The 13638-nt window shown below is 49.6% G+C and overlaps 1 protein-coding gene and 1 pseudogene across 2 annotated transcripts; both read right to left on the bottom strand.

Annotated features, from left to right (window-relative positions):
• Positions 1-827: 827 nt before the first annotated feature.
• GGT6 (gamma-glutamyltransferase 6) lies at positions 828-3736 on the bottom strand. 2 transcript variants are annotated; one of them, XM_090292526.1, is made up of 4 exons: positions 3524-3736; positions 2722-2924; positions 2521-2634; positions 828-2230 (listed from the first exon to the last, which is right to left on the bottom strand). In XM_090292526.1, exons 1-4 carry the CDS (start codon positions 3652-3654, stop codon positions 1179-1181), a joined length of 1500 nt encoding a protein of 499 aa, XP_090148652.1. In that variant the 5' UTR covers positions 3655-3736; the 3' UTR covers positions 828-1178. The 2 variants fall into 2 exon arrangements, with proteins under 2 accessions (XP_090148652.1, XP_090148653.1); XM_090292527.1 differs by lacking the exon at positions 2521-2634.
• Positions 3737-12822: 9086 nt separating this feature from the next.
• LOC149997807 (ferritin light chain-like) lies at positions 12823-13323 on the bottom strand (annotated as a pseudogene).
• Between the last annotated feature and the right edge of the window lie 315 nt (positions 13324-13638).

Genomic DNA, 13638 nt, shown 5'->3' with positions numbered 1-13638 from the left:
TTATCTCACTACACTACAGGAAATCAAGAATTTGAATTTTATTCTGAGTATGATGGGGTCGTTGAAGGGTTTATGGAGAGGCAAGTCTTGATTCTGTTTACATTTTTAAAAGATTATTCTGCAGCTGTGTTGGGGGGGATGGATTGTAGGAGTGAACAGGTAGAAGTAGAAAGAACAGAGACAATGGTGGATTGAACCAAGGTAATATGAGAACAGACAGGTCAGATTCCAGCTAATTTGGACCTGGTAGGGGTGATGGATGTGGGGGGACAAAAAACAAAATAAAAAGAGGGATGCCTGGTTTGGGGCTAAAATCAGCAGGGAGGTCGTGCTACCATTTACTGAGAAGGGGAAGAATTTTCTTTGCTGAGCAGGGGGAGATGGAGGTGGTGGGATCAAGAGTTCTGTTAAATCAGAGATACCTTTTACAATGTAGAAGTAAGTGCTACTGGTCACCCCTACTTGTTGACTTGAGAAGCTGTCTCTGGAGGGTGTAGTCCAGAGGGAACCCACCCCCCAGGGAGGTGGGGTGGTCAGGGCTTTTTTGTACCCAGGCTCCTGGGGATTCCTACCCACCCTCTCAACCTCTTCCCTGGTCTGTGGTGTCTGTTTTAGAAAGTGTGATTAAGAGGTTTACCTTGTACGTATGGTGCCCTAGGAGGCAGGAGGTGAGCAGAGCAGTAGGGAGCTGAAAGACATCAGCCCAGCCTTTGCCTCTCTGGGTGGCGGGGGTGGGGGATCTCTTGTGCTGCCCATTGGGGAAGCCCTGACCAGGCGCCTCAAAGGCTTATGGGAAATTAACCAAGAAACAGTAATGGCACATGGCGTTCGTGGGACTTGATCTTTATTTTGTTTCCAGCCTCACTGAGGGAGATCAACTGAAGGTGGCCTGAAGGGGAGGACGGAGATGCCAGCAGTACCCCAGGCTCTGCCTGCCCTGCCCATGGGGCCCAGGTGGTGGCATGTTTCCATCTTTCCTTCCCAGAGCTGGATCCGAACTCTGGGCTGGCCCCAGGTCCTGGTGCTCTTACTATCCTGTTTTCTTAGCTGAGAAGAGCCAGTCCAAGTAACTGACCAGGCCAGAGTTTGAGCGCCTAAGGCCGCAGTAAGCACATAACCCATGCACACTCTTTGTGCACTCCATTGCTCACTGCTGGGCCTGCTCTGTCCCTGTCCCCTCAGAACCCCTGGTAGGGGCAGCAGCCATTGGGTACACTGGAGACGTGGGCATGCTCTGCATGGGCTGCTACCTGGAGCACAATCCCTTGGCCGCAAACGCTGGGGCTCTCTGTCGGTCCTTGCTGGTGCTGGTGCTGGTGCTGGTGCTGGTGCTGAGCCTGGGTTTGGGGACTGGCCAGGTGGCTGAGCAGGGCATGAGTTGTCACTCTGGCTACTGCAGGGGTTCCTGAAGCTACCAGCCCTAACACGTCAACCTCTGTGTCATCTGGGTTGCCACGAAGGATGAGGGGGCAGGCCCATGTACTAATTGCAGACTTGGCCACTAGGTTGCTAAGTAGAACCCCAGTGCTTGGGGACAGGTGTCGAGAGCCAAAGGAGCTGTTGAGTGAGGAGAGGAGAAGGAGCACAGAGCCTCTGCTGTCCACGGTGGCCAGGACACTGCTTACGGGGGTCTCAGTAGCTTGCAGGGGTGGTGGGCAGGGGTCAGAGCTGGGTCCTCTAGACTGTAGGACTGACTGCAGCAGTGCCAGCAGTTCTGGGCCAGCTGAGGGACTGGGGGTGGTGAACAGGATGCCCTGGGCCAAAGGCAGCTTCAGTGCTGGCTCCAAGGTAGGCATGGGTTCTGCTGAGGGTCCCTCCAGCCCCAAGTCCCTGGCCAGCAAATTCAGTAGGACATCCCCAGCAAAGTCTGGGGTTGGGGCAAGTGCTACCCTGCGTAGCACAGCTGCCAGTTTTGGGTTAGTGGCTTGATCCCCGGGGCCCAAGGGGGTCCCATCATTGTGGCAAAGTAGTGGACAGAGGCCCTTGGTGCCCTGGGCTGCCAGAGCCCGGGCCAAGGGTGTGTCCACCAGGAAACCATCCTGAGCCAGTGTAGCAGGGCCCACCAGCAGCCGTGGCCAGGGCAGGCGGCCGAAGCGTGTGTGCAGCAAGCGCAGGGCAGGTAGAGCCGAGGGCAGCCCCAGGCCCGGGGCCAGGGTCTGGGCTGGGCCTGATGTCAGGGCAGTTGAATTACCCGAGGAACTATTGTGGAAGAGGCCCCAAAACATGGCACCTGGGGAAAACAAAGGGGTCACACAGGGTCAGGGGCTCTGACTAGGATCAGGGTCACTCAGACCCCCAGATGAAGGGCTACTGACTTACCCTGGTGTCAGGAGTTACTGACTAGACCTGGAGATCCACCTGGGGTCAAGGTCACATGGATCTAGAATCAAGGGGCTACTGGCCAAGTCTTAGGTCATGCTCACTATCCAGCCTTAAGGACAGGGCCACTGACTGCCTGGATTCTGGGTCATCAATTGGGCCCAAGGTTAGGGTCACTGTCAGGGATCGTGGGTCACTGACCTAGCCCTGTGGTATGAGGATGCACCACTGCCAGACACAAAGCTGCTCCAACTCCGGCATCCACAACATTGCCCCCAGCAATAAGCAGCTCTTGGCCCAGGTGAGAGCACGTGGCTGCAGCAAGGAAGGAACTGTCATGGGAGGGGCCTGGGACCAGTGACAAGGGCCCTTCCCCTCCCCTGGGCTGCTCTCATCACTGACCTGCAGGGCTGATGATGGCACCATGGTGATATACGCCGGGGCGGTGGGAGTGCCCAATGGGTGGAGGGGCCACTGAGCCCAAGGTTTCTGTAGAGCTGCCCCTGGTGTGGAGTTGCCACATGGCCAGGGAGGAGCCAATGGCCAGCAGCAGCAGGGCAGTGACTAGTTGGGCCCAGGCCCCGGGCCGAGCACCAACTTCTCTCCTGTAGAGAGGGGTTTCCTGAGCCAGGGCCAGGGCAGGGGGGACACACATGAATGCCAAGAAAACCCAGGGAATATTCCCCAGAAGGTTGATCTTGCTTGCAAAGAGGACTGTAAGTTTGCCACAGAGAAGGGCTTCCTGGCATTAGGCACAGCATGAACAGAAACATGAAGACTGGGGAAACTGAGGACAGCTAGGGAAGGAGTCTCTAGAGAAAAGGTTGGAGAGGTAGGGTTGAGCTGGTTGGGAGGAAAGCCTGACAAGGGCTTGGCAGGCTTGAGGAGCAGGGCCCAGCCAGGTGTGGCCAGGCCCCAACCTGCTCAGCAGGTGCCTCCTGCACCAGGGGATGGGGGTTGGGAACCTTTGACAGAGCAGCTGGCAGGGCTGGCTTGGTGCAAATGTCCCTTCAGACTCACAGATCGTGAATTGACTGGTTCAGGCCAGGTCCAGGGCTGCAGCCTGTGTTCCTCCTATTCAACCAGAAAGTTCCTGGAGCTGAGCCAAGTAGAGGGTTGTCTGGACCCAGCAGGGGCCCCAGAGGGAGGGACTTACTGGTCTCAGTCCTGAGTTGCCAGGTATCCAGACCCATCCCTAACTTACCCAGACAAGTCCTGGGGCTTCCAGGCGTCAGGAACGAGTGACTCTGATATCTCTTCCTCTTCTTCCTCAGACAAGCTCTGCTCCCAGAGCAGCAGCTTCCGGTAGAGCACAGGCCCGGCTGTGGCTTCCATGGCCTCACAGTGCCTGCCCCAGCCCCCCTACCTGCCAGCCTTCCCAGCTGAGTCTCAGGAAGCCCTGCCCAAGCCAGGCAGGTGGGAGGTGGAGGCAGCCTTGGGGAAGGGTGTTGTGGAATCTAGAACAGGTCTGGGCGGGTCATGGGGCTAAGGAGGCTGTGCCCGTCCCATTAGGGCACAGGGACCTAGGGGCTCTCATGGCAGGGGACTCTGTCAGGCGATACAGTTCAGGCAGGTAGCAGGAGCCCAGCCCTAGGCCCTGAGATTCAGGATGCTTGCTGGCTCTCTTTAGGGATGCAGCCTCAGCGACCCCCAGGGCTGTTCAAGACGCTAATCCAGGGACAGTGGATCTTGAATTGGGACTACAATTACATTGTTGCTCGGATCGGGGCTCACTTTGTGACTAGGTTCTATGGGAAGGTGTCTGGTCTCTGGCTGGGGTCAAGGCTCAGCATGAGGCTCCTCCAGGAGTCTGGGTTTCTCTCTCGGGAGCAACTGGAGGTGAAGGCACAGACATGCGGCTCTTGGCCAGCAGGTGGCGCTACAGGGCACCCCCGCCCTCCCGCCATTTAGGAAGCCACATCCTGGAAATCGTGTTTCCGAATTCCTTCACTCACAGACTCACACCAAGAAACTGTTCTGTGGAAAAATCATAGAATCCCACAGTATTGCAGGACAAGTTTTGGACTTCAGTCTCGTCCTCTCTCTAGTCATGTCTCTGCTGACCATTCTGTTATGACCACCTCAAACCTTCCCCTTCCCTGACTCAAACCTTGAACCCTTCGCCTCCATACTTCAGACCATCCTCTTGCTTCTAACTCCACATGGACGAATCACGGCTGATGTGAGAAGCCCCCCATATCCTCCCCCAACTACAAACCCCCTTTCCACACTACTCCCTCCTCCCCACCTCTTGCCACTTTTTGCCTCTGGTTCTGGTCCAACCCCTCCCATCTCTTGCCTCCTATTTCCCCTGGTACCTCTCTCTCTCTTTGACCCCTTCCCACCTACAACTTCGCATCTTCTCTACTGGTTCCTTCTCAACAACGTTTAAACCGGGACGATGCCCTGGCTTGTGTGATTCACTGGATTGAGCACCGGCCTGCGAACCAAAGGGTCGCAGGTTCGATTCCCAGTCAAGGCACATGCCTGGGTTGTGGCCCAGGTTCCCCAGTTGGGGGCGCGCGAGAGGCAACCAATCGAAGTATATCTCGCACATCGATGTTTCTCTCCCTTTCTCCCTCCCTTCCTCTCTCTCTAAAAAGTAAATAAATAAAATCTTTAAACAGGGTCAAGCCTTCTCCTCAGAAAAATTCCTCTCCTAGGTATGTACCCAACAGACATGTTCTAGAATGTTCACAGCAGCACTAATTGGAACAGTCCCAAATTGGAAAGTGCCCACACACCCATGATCAGTAGTGTGGAATACTCCACAACAGTGAGAAGGAGGAATCTACGATTGTATGCCATAATGTACATGATGATAAACACAGTAATGAGTGAAAAAAGCCAGACACCAAAGATCACATGCTTTTTGCTTCCATTTCTATAAAGTACAAGAACAGGAAAAACTAGTTTCTGCCATTAGAAGTCGGTGGTGACAGAAGGCAGGAGAGGGCTTCTAGGGTGCTGGTGATGTTCTGTCCCTTAACCCGATGTTGGTTATGAGTGTGCTGATTATGAAAATGCATCCAGCTGTACATTTATGACATGTCCACTTTTATTTATTTCAATAAAGATTTTTTTTAAAGCTTGAATATTTTCTTCATTAAAACAACGACCACAAAATCACTCTGTTGTCCCCCTGGGCTCTCCAGTATACCCCTTTCTCTCACCCTCTTCACAAGCAGGCAGAGTTGGGCCTCTGACTTTGGTGTGTGCTTGTTAAATCAGGTTGCTGCACTCCATTCCCAGAGAGTCTGACTTTGTAGGTTTGGCGCAGGGACCAGGAATGTGCTTTCCTAACTCCCAGGTGATCCTGAAACCACACTTTGAGTAGCACTGATCTACAAAAAAATTGTCTACACCTGCTGTCTCCATTGCCTGGCTTCCCCTTTTTCCCCACAGCCCACCACAAGCTGCTTCCCATTCGAACCCGCCCCCCCCGCCCCCAGAAACCTTTGGTTTCCAGATTTTCTCTTTTTTTTTCCCACCAATAAAAAATAAACAGACCCAATGCAGATAGTTAGGCTGTCGCCTTTTCCTTTTGCCAAGGGGGACATGGGTGAGTGGGGGGAATTCACCTGATTCCTGATGGTAATCTGCTCTTATTGAATAAAATAATTTGATTTCACTTCCTGTTAGCACACTGCGGGAAAGTTATAATCTCAGAAGGAAGGTCAGTCCTTCTTCCTAAGAAAAGGAGGTTAGGAACCCAGTATGTCTGTGTTACTACCCCGTCTCTTGTCCGCATCTCCAGTCTGGCCTCTGGGCTCCTAGCGTTGGCTCCCTTTGTCCAGCAGACATGATTCTCTGGCCCCTGTCTAGACAATATTCCTCTGTTCTTAGAGCTATGTCCCGAGAAGCTCTCTGGGACTGAGGCCTTCATTGATGGGGTTGTGGGGACCTTTCCCTCCCGTGGTCTTTCTCACCCTGGCAGCTCTGGGCCTGGACAGCACGGCCCACATTCCAAGATGTGACTATCTGCTAAGCTTCAGTTAGATGACAGACAGGCTCTCGGGGCGAATGATGGTCAGGCCAACACAGCTCTAGGGGCAGAAGGAGCCAGTCATTCCAGCAGCAGTTAGAGGAGGTATTGGCTTTAGGACACACCTGGGTCTCATCTGGTTTCTGCCACGGATTCACTACGTGACTGCAAGCAAGTCATTTAACCTCTGGGAGTCTTGACCTCAATTCTGTTAAGAAAAAAAAAAAAAAAAAAAGTCTAACAAGATCTATCCTCCCAGGGTTAGTGTGAGGATTCAACAAGGAAAAATACTTACAGCATTTAGGTCACTATCTGGGACAGAGTGGACCCTCCAAAACACATGAATTCTTTGCTTCCTGTTCTATCTGCTTGAGTTATACAATGTTGAAGTGATATGGGTAACCCCTGCCCCGCAAGCACACCCCCCCTCCCCGCCACTCACAGGGTGGCTCTACGTCTGAGTGCAGAACTAGAGTCATTCATGCCTTCATTCATTTCCTCGTTTTATCTTTTACTCATCCTCTTAGCCTAATGGTTCTCATCACTCATTCCTTCTCTTATCCTAATAGTTTTTGACATTATCCTAATGGTTCGGCACATTAGAATCACCTGATAAAATTCTAACACCCAGGCAGACCAATTAAATAATTAAATCAGACTCTTCAGATTGCAGATTCATTGGTATTTCATTTAAAGCTTCTCAGGTGTTCCTGGCTGGGTAGCTCCGTTGGTTAGAGCATCGTCACGATACAGCAAGGTTTCAGGTCGATCTCTGGCCAGGGCACATACAAGACTCAACCAATGATGCATAAGTAAGTGGAACAACAAGTCAATGCTCTCTCTCTCTCTCTCTCTCTCTCTCTCTCTCTCTCTCTCTCTCTCTCTCTCTCTCTCTCTCTCTCTCTCTCTCTTTCTTCAGCTGGAATCACTACCAGGGATTTAGAAAACGTACCAATATGCTGGTCCCTCCCTTTCCCCCAGTCTCACACCGATGGCATCAGTATCTCTGGAAGTGAGCCTAGGTCATCGTGATAGTTTTTTTTTTAATCCTCACCCATGGTTATGTTTATTGATGTCAGAGAGGGAGGAAGGGAGAGAGAGAAACATCAATCAGTTGCCTCCTGTATGTGCCCTGACTGAGTATTGAACCTGCGACCTTTTGGTGTACGGGATGATGTTCCAACCAATCTAGCCACCTGGCCAGGACATTGTGATAGTTTTTAAAGCTCCCAAGGTGATTCTAAAGTGTAGCCAGATTTGAGAATTGCTGCCTATAAATAATAATACCCTCACCGGTGCATTTCTCAGGCATTCACTGAGCACCTCTTCTGAGGCACGTGTGCTGGGGGAGGGCGGTGGGGAGCTCAGGAACAGCTAAAGGTCAGATGTCTCCCAGTCCACAGAGCAGATCCTCCAGCAGCCCTGGCTGCTCCCTCCAACTGGAAGAGCGCCTGGAGGCCAGAAATCCACTTTTTTCCAGTCCCCTCAAGCTGACATTCCTGCTCATCACCTCTCTGGCTCAGACCTGCTGTGTGTGTTGACTTTACCATTGGCCGCCTGGGACCTACTGAGATTTGACTGTGATCATAGATTTGGACCCGTGCAATCTCAACCCATATTGTTCAAGGGTCAATTGCAGTAAGAGGTAAGTCAAACTGCAGCTGCTATTCCAGGTCTTCCTTCATTGGAGAAAATCAACACAGTCCCCGGCAAATGCTTTATTCTCTATCTCAATAAGCAGAGAGTCCAGATGTCATTTGTTTTTACCCAGTAGGGATAGCAGTACACCTTCAAGATCTTGCTTTAGAGTTAAGGCAACACAGAGTCCAATGTTCATGTCAGGGGTAGAAGCTGTGGCATCTGGTGCCCAGATGAGGTGGAAACAGTGGTGTCTTCCCCAGACCTTTCTGCAGCATGGTTCTGAGCATCGGTCCTTGCTGCATTTCCCCTGGGCTGCATCTCAAACAGCCCCCCCCATCTATTTTCTGTGCACACATAGACCTTTCATAACTATATTTTCTATTTAACTCAGGCGGAAGTATGGCCTTTGCTTATAGCTAGTGACATGGACAAGTGCATGTACACCTAGGAGTCTCTGGAGGGCAGCAGAGATCACATGCACTTGAGGGGGCACCTGGGAGGTAAAAGCAGCACCCTGAAACTGGCTCAAAGGCCCTAAAAACCTAGAGAGCAAAGGGGACACATGTGCTCTCCTGACTCTGCCAGCTCCCAGGAAGGGTGTGTCTCAGACCCAAGCTTAGAATGGGGGAGTGCAACTCCATTAAGAGATCATCGATTAATTCTTTTCTGAATATTTCTAAAGCAGAAGACCCAAGACAGGAAGTACCTTTGGTGTCCCTGTCCTGGCAGCACTTAGCTCTTTATTCCCTGCTTTTATCTTTCGTCAAAAGAGTTCCAGTTGTCTTTGGGCACCAGTCCTATCCTCCTGCTGAGAGCCTTATTTATCTCAGACACTGCCAGCTGAAGTGGGTTTGTCAGGTTTTCTGCTGCCTGCTCTCTATTCTCTTTCCTAACAGCATCCAGATTTTCTACACGGGAATTACTCCCCTCACCCGCTCCTCACCCGCTCCTCCCTATTATGTGAAGTCCCGTCGAATTCCAAGATTTGGGGGCTGATAAAAAACAAAACAAAAAACAAAAACAAAAATCATGACCACAAGATGGCAGTAGCACCCAGTGAGCTGTATTTGGGTGGTGCCTGGGCAGGGCTGCATGGAATGGAAGCCCACCATTGCAGAAGACCTTGTAGGGGTAGCAGAGCTGGGCACCACCTGGAAGGGGAATGGGCAAGGGACCTCTTGGGGGGAAAGGGACTCAGAGAGGGGATTTATGCATATGTCTAGGTGAGGAGGGGAGTCTCTGGGTCTGAGAACTCTGAAGGGCAGCAGTGGGGTCTTATAGCCCCGGGGTTAATCTATGGGCAGCAGACACTGGGGTGAAGTTTTGCAAGGTATGCAAAGCAGGCAGGCACTAGATGACTAAAAATATGCTTATTTGGACAATATTTAAAGCAATTGGATGTATATAATTTTGAGTTTGTCTCTGGTGATCTTTTGAGCTATGACACCATAGGAACCAATCTATAGCCCACAGGGGTCTTTTATCTCCCATTTATATGACAGAGGCTGCTAATATCAAGTGTCTGCCTCCTACCACTCCCTCTCACTACTGAAGTAGAGCAAGTCCTTCCTCTGTCTACCCTAGTGGTGTAGGCAAGGGGCATACGTATGGCCAAGGCTCAGCCAGTTAGGTTATTGCCCTCAGGTCTTTTAATCTGAGTGAGAGACTTCACTGTTTGGAGCTGAGAATCACCGATGGGTCTGGCGCTTCCCAGAGATGTCACCATGCTTCTGGCTTCTTAATCTTTTAGAGCAGCTTTTGTTATCTAGGTTACTCATTGAACCACAGAACACAGAAGTGATGGATTGACTGACATTTTCCCCACTTCTTCCCAAGTGTTTGCCTTTTCTCTTTCTTCTCCCCTGGAACTTAGACTTGGGACCTAGGCCTTGGGGATGGAGGAGCTGCACTAAAGATGGGATGGTAAGGAGCTAAGAGGAGCCTGCGCTCTGATGACCTTTCAAGCAGCTATAAGCCCTGGACTGTATGTCTTTAGATTTCTTGTCACATGGGAAAAACAAGCCCCTTATTTCTGAAGCGTGAGGTTGAACAGTTAGGATTCCCAGGGCGCCATCACAACAGAATTTTATGTCTATCTCCCAATTTCCATTCAAACTTGTTCTGTGGGGATGGTTCGTTGACACTCTTTACACTGAACACAGGGCAGGCCCATGTCTCCTCTGGACACTCTCAGGTTCCTGGGACACTCCAAGTTATAAAAGTCTCATTCCAGTCACGGCAATTAAAAAAAACCGATAGGCCCTGGCTGCTGTGGCTCAGTGGATTAAGTGTCAGCCTGCAAGCCAAGTGTCACTGGTTCGATTCCCAGTCAGGGCACATGACAAGGTTGCACGTCAGGTCCCCAGTTGGGGGCTCAAGTGAGAGGCAACCACACAGTGATGTTTCCCTCTCTTTTTCCTTTCCCCTCTCTCTAAAACAAACAAACAAATAAATAATTTTCAAAAAAAAAAAAAAACCCCACAAAACCAGATAGAGTGGTCAAATGTGTGGAGCTAGAGGGTGGAATAGTGGTTGCCAGGGCTGGGGCACGGGGAGGGAGAGCTATTCTTTAGTGGTAGAGGTTTCAGTTGGGGATGATGACAATGTTCTTGAATGGATGGATAACAATGTAAGTGTATTTGCCATCACTAAATTGTGGTTAAAATGGTAAATTCCGTTATTTGTATTTTACCACAATTTAAAAAAAGAGAAAATTTAAATGTTCGTTTAAGGTTAACAACTTCTCCCTAGCATCTTCTTGGTTTGTTTTGGGGAGGCAGCACGCAACAGGGGAAAGGGTACCAGTGTGCAGATGTGTGTGTGAGAGAGCAAGAGAATGTGGGCATATCTAATTAATTCCTTCCCAGTTTCCCCTCTTCTCACTGCTCATGCACCCTGAGATTGTCTTCATCATGTATTAGGCTGCTTTTAAAAAAATTTATTCTATAGAGAGGGGGAGAGGTGGAGAGAGAGAGGGAGAGAAATGTCAGTGTTCAAGCGAGACATCGATCGGTTGCCTCTTGCATGCTCTGTGACTGGGGACCAAACCCGCAGCCTAGGCAGGTGCCCTGACTGCGACTCAAACCAGCGATCCTGTGGTTTGCAGGACAACGTCCAACCACCTGAACCATATAGGCTGGGGCCTTTGCTGCTTTTTGTCCCTCCAGGTTTGAAGTGGGAAAGAGAGAGGAAGATGGGCAAGAAAGGTCTTACTCTGACCAGTACAGTGTGAACTGCCACACAATCTCCCAGGCTTGGTAGGTGTTTAAAGCTGACTCCTCACCTGTGGGGCTCTTTTGTAAGTTCTCCCCACGCCCCATCGCCCACACCATTATCTGGGGCTCTCATCCACAGTTGGGGCCCTTGGTATAGAATGGTAGCTGACCTGTCCCAGGCTCAGCGGCAGCTCAGCCTGTCACTTCCTGCAGCTAAGGTCCCATCTCTCCTCCAGGTGGCACTCTTGGACAGGTTTTATAGGCTCTGTGCAGTCTTTGCTCTCCAATGGCTCACATCTGGACCATGGAAAAGTCACACATTTCCCACCCCCAACAGATTTTAGGGGTACCAGTTTCCAATAAGCAAACTACCTTCACTTCATTATCAGAACCACTATAGGCCAGCAAGTCTGTCATTCTATTTTAAAAACCAGATTTATTGAGGTATCATTTACATATAATAAAATTCACAAATTTTAATGTGTATGTACAGCCACAATCAAGAGAAAGAACATTTCTATCACCCAAAAAGTTTCCTGGTGTCCCTTTGCCTCACCTCTTACCTCTGACCCTTTGTAACCACTGATCTAATTTCTGTCCCTATACCTTTGCCTTTAGCAAAGCAATCATGTTTTGAAGATTTAGAAATTATAAAAGGAATAATAAAATATGTGATTATTCATATCTAGCTCCTTTCACTTGGTATAAAGCTTTTAGGAAACATGCACATTGTTGAAAGTATTAGTAGTTTTTTCTTTTTACTGCTGAGTAACATTCATTGTGTCTATATACCGCAATGTCTGTACCATTGATGGAGATTGGGTTGTTTCCAGGTTCTTTATTATTATGAATATAGCTGCTATAAACATTTGTGTACAAATCTTTGTGAAAACACAGGCTTCCATTCCTCTTAAGTAAATCTCTAAGAGTGGGATTTTTGGACCTATAGTAAGTATATGGTCAACTCAATAAAAAACTACCCAACTATTTTCCAAAGTAGTGGTGTCATTTTGTATTCCTGCCATCAATGAATGAAAGTTTCAGTTGCTCTGTGTTCTGGGTATCACTTAGTGTCATCAGTTTTTAAAATTTTAGGTACTTTGGTTTTTAAATTATTAGGTACTCCAGTTTTTGAAATTCTAGGTACTCTAGTGTGTGTTTATGTGTACTAGTATCTCGTTGTGGTTGTAATGTGCATTTCTCTAATGTCTAATCATGTTGATCGTACTTTTATTTGCTTATTTTTTTGTTCATATATCTTCTTTGGTGAAGTGTCTGTTCAAATCTTTTGCCCATTAAAAAATAAGTTATTATTATTGAGTTTTAAGAATTCCTTGTACATTCTAGATTCAAGTGCTTTACTGGATAAACATGTTTTATCTGTGGCTTGCTTTTGTTTTTCTTTTCATTTTTTTCTTTCTTGCCTTTCTCCTTCCTTCCTTCCTTCCTTCCTTCCTTCCTTCCTTCCTTCCTTCCTTCCTTCCTTCCTTCCTTCCTTCCTTCCCTCCCTCCTTCTGCAAAAAGCTTTATTGTTTCCATTTGGTCCAATGCATAAGAGAGGGCTCTGGGGTGGTTAAAAGGATGCTTAGTGGTTTCAGGGAGAGGCTCAGGCAAATGCCAGACCCCAGGGGCCCCTCAAAGACTGTGAGGCTCCAAAGGCTCCTAGTTGTGCTCGAGGGTGGGCCTTTCAGAGATACTTGCCAGCCCAGCAGCCAGCCATCCTGCGGAGATGGTTGCCCAGCTTCTTGATGAGTGTTACCTCCTCATCCAGGAAGTCAAAGGGCTGAGGGTCTGTGTGGGCAGAACCCAGGACATGCAGATCCAAAAGGGCCTGGTCCAGGTCCTCCTCCAGGACTGTGGCAGCTTCCATGGCATCCTGAATGTCACCCCACTCACCTTGGGAAGGCTTCTGCACATCCTGGAAGAACGTGCAGCCACAGTGTTAGTTTTGCTTCTTTAAAGGATGCTGGGAACCCTTGAGCTTCTCCTCGACCAACTAGCCAACTCACGGAAGTGACCCATGCCCTCCAGAGCCACTTCGTCCTGGTCAAAGCAGAAGCCCAGAGAGAGGCAGGTGTAGGAGGTCTGCAGATGCAGGTTGACTAGGCGGTTGACTGCAGCCTCCACCTGGGTGGGATAATTCTGACGAATGTGGGAGCTCATAGTTGTTCAGCAATGAAGAGTTAAGGTTAAAAAAAATGGTATTGGCTGGTCTCAGAGGCTGAGGACAGCTGAGGTGATTGTGAAGGTGGTGACTGGAAAAGAGGGTGGAGGGTGGTTGGAGGCTGGAAGAAGGGGTGTACCTGGGTGTGTTCTGTGGAAACACTGTTGAAGCAAGAGACAGATCCTGAGGACCATGGAGGGCACTGCCACCTGTTCGTTTTCTTAATGGTATCTTTTGAAAATCAAAACTTTTTATTTTTGATAACAGTCTGTTGATCATTTTGCTTTTGTCTTAGAGAGCTTTGCCAACCCCAT

This window comes from Furipterus horrens, unplaced genomic scaffold (genome assembly GCF_987537825.1).
Source record: "Furipterus horrens unplaced genomic scaffold, mFurHor1.1.pri manual_scaffold_11, whole genome shotgun sequence".
Taxonomy (NCBI): domain Eukaryota; kingdom Metazoa; phylum Chordata; class Mammalia; order Chiroptera; family Furipteridae; genus Furipterus; species Furipterus horrens.
Note: the sequence above shows the minus strand (reverse complement) of the source record. Positions and strands in the feature narration are given on the sequence as shown.

Bases quoted from the DNA above. Each gene is read 5' to 3' on its own strand.
- GGT6 (XM_090292526.1), bottom strand. From the start codon at position 3,654: ATGGAAGCCACAGCCGGGCCTGTGCTCTACCGGAAGCTGCTGCTCTGG. The intron at 2,925-3,523 runs GTAAGTTAGGGA...CCCTCTCTACAG, and splicing joins AAGCCCCAGGACTTGTCTGG to GAGAGAAGTTGGTGCTCGGC. The intron at 2,635-2,721 runs GTCAGTGATGAG...TCCTTGCTGCAG, and splicing joins TGCCATCATCAGCCCTGCAG to CCACGTGCTCTCACCTGGGC.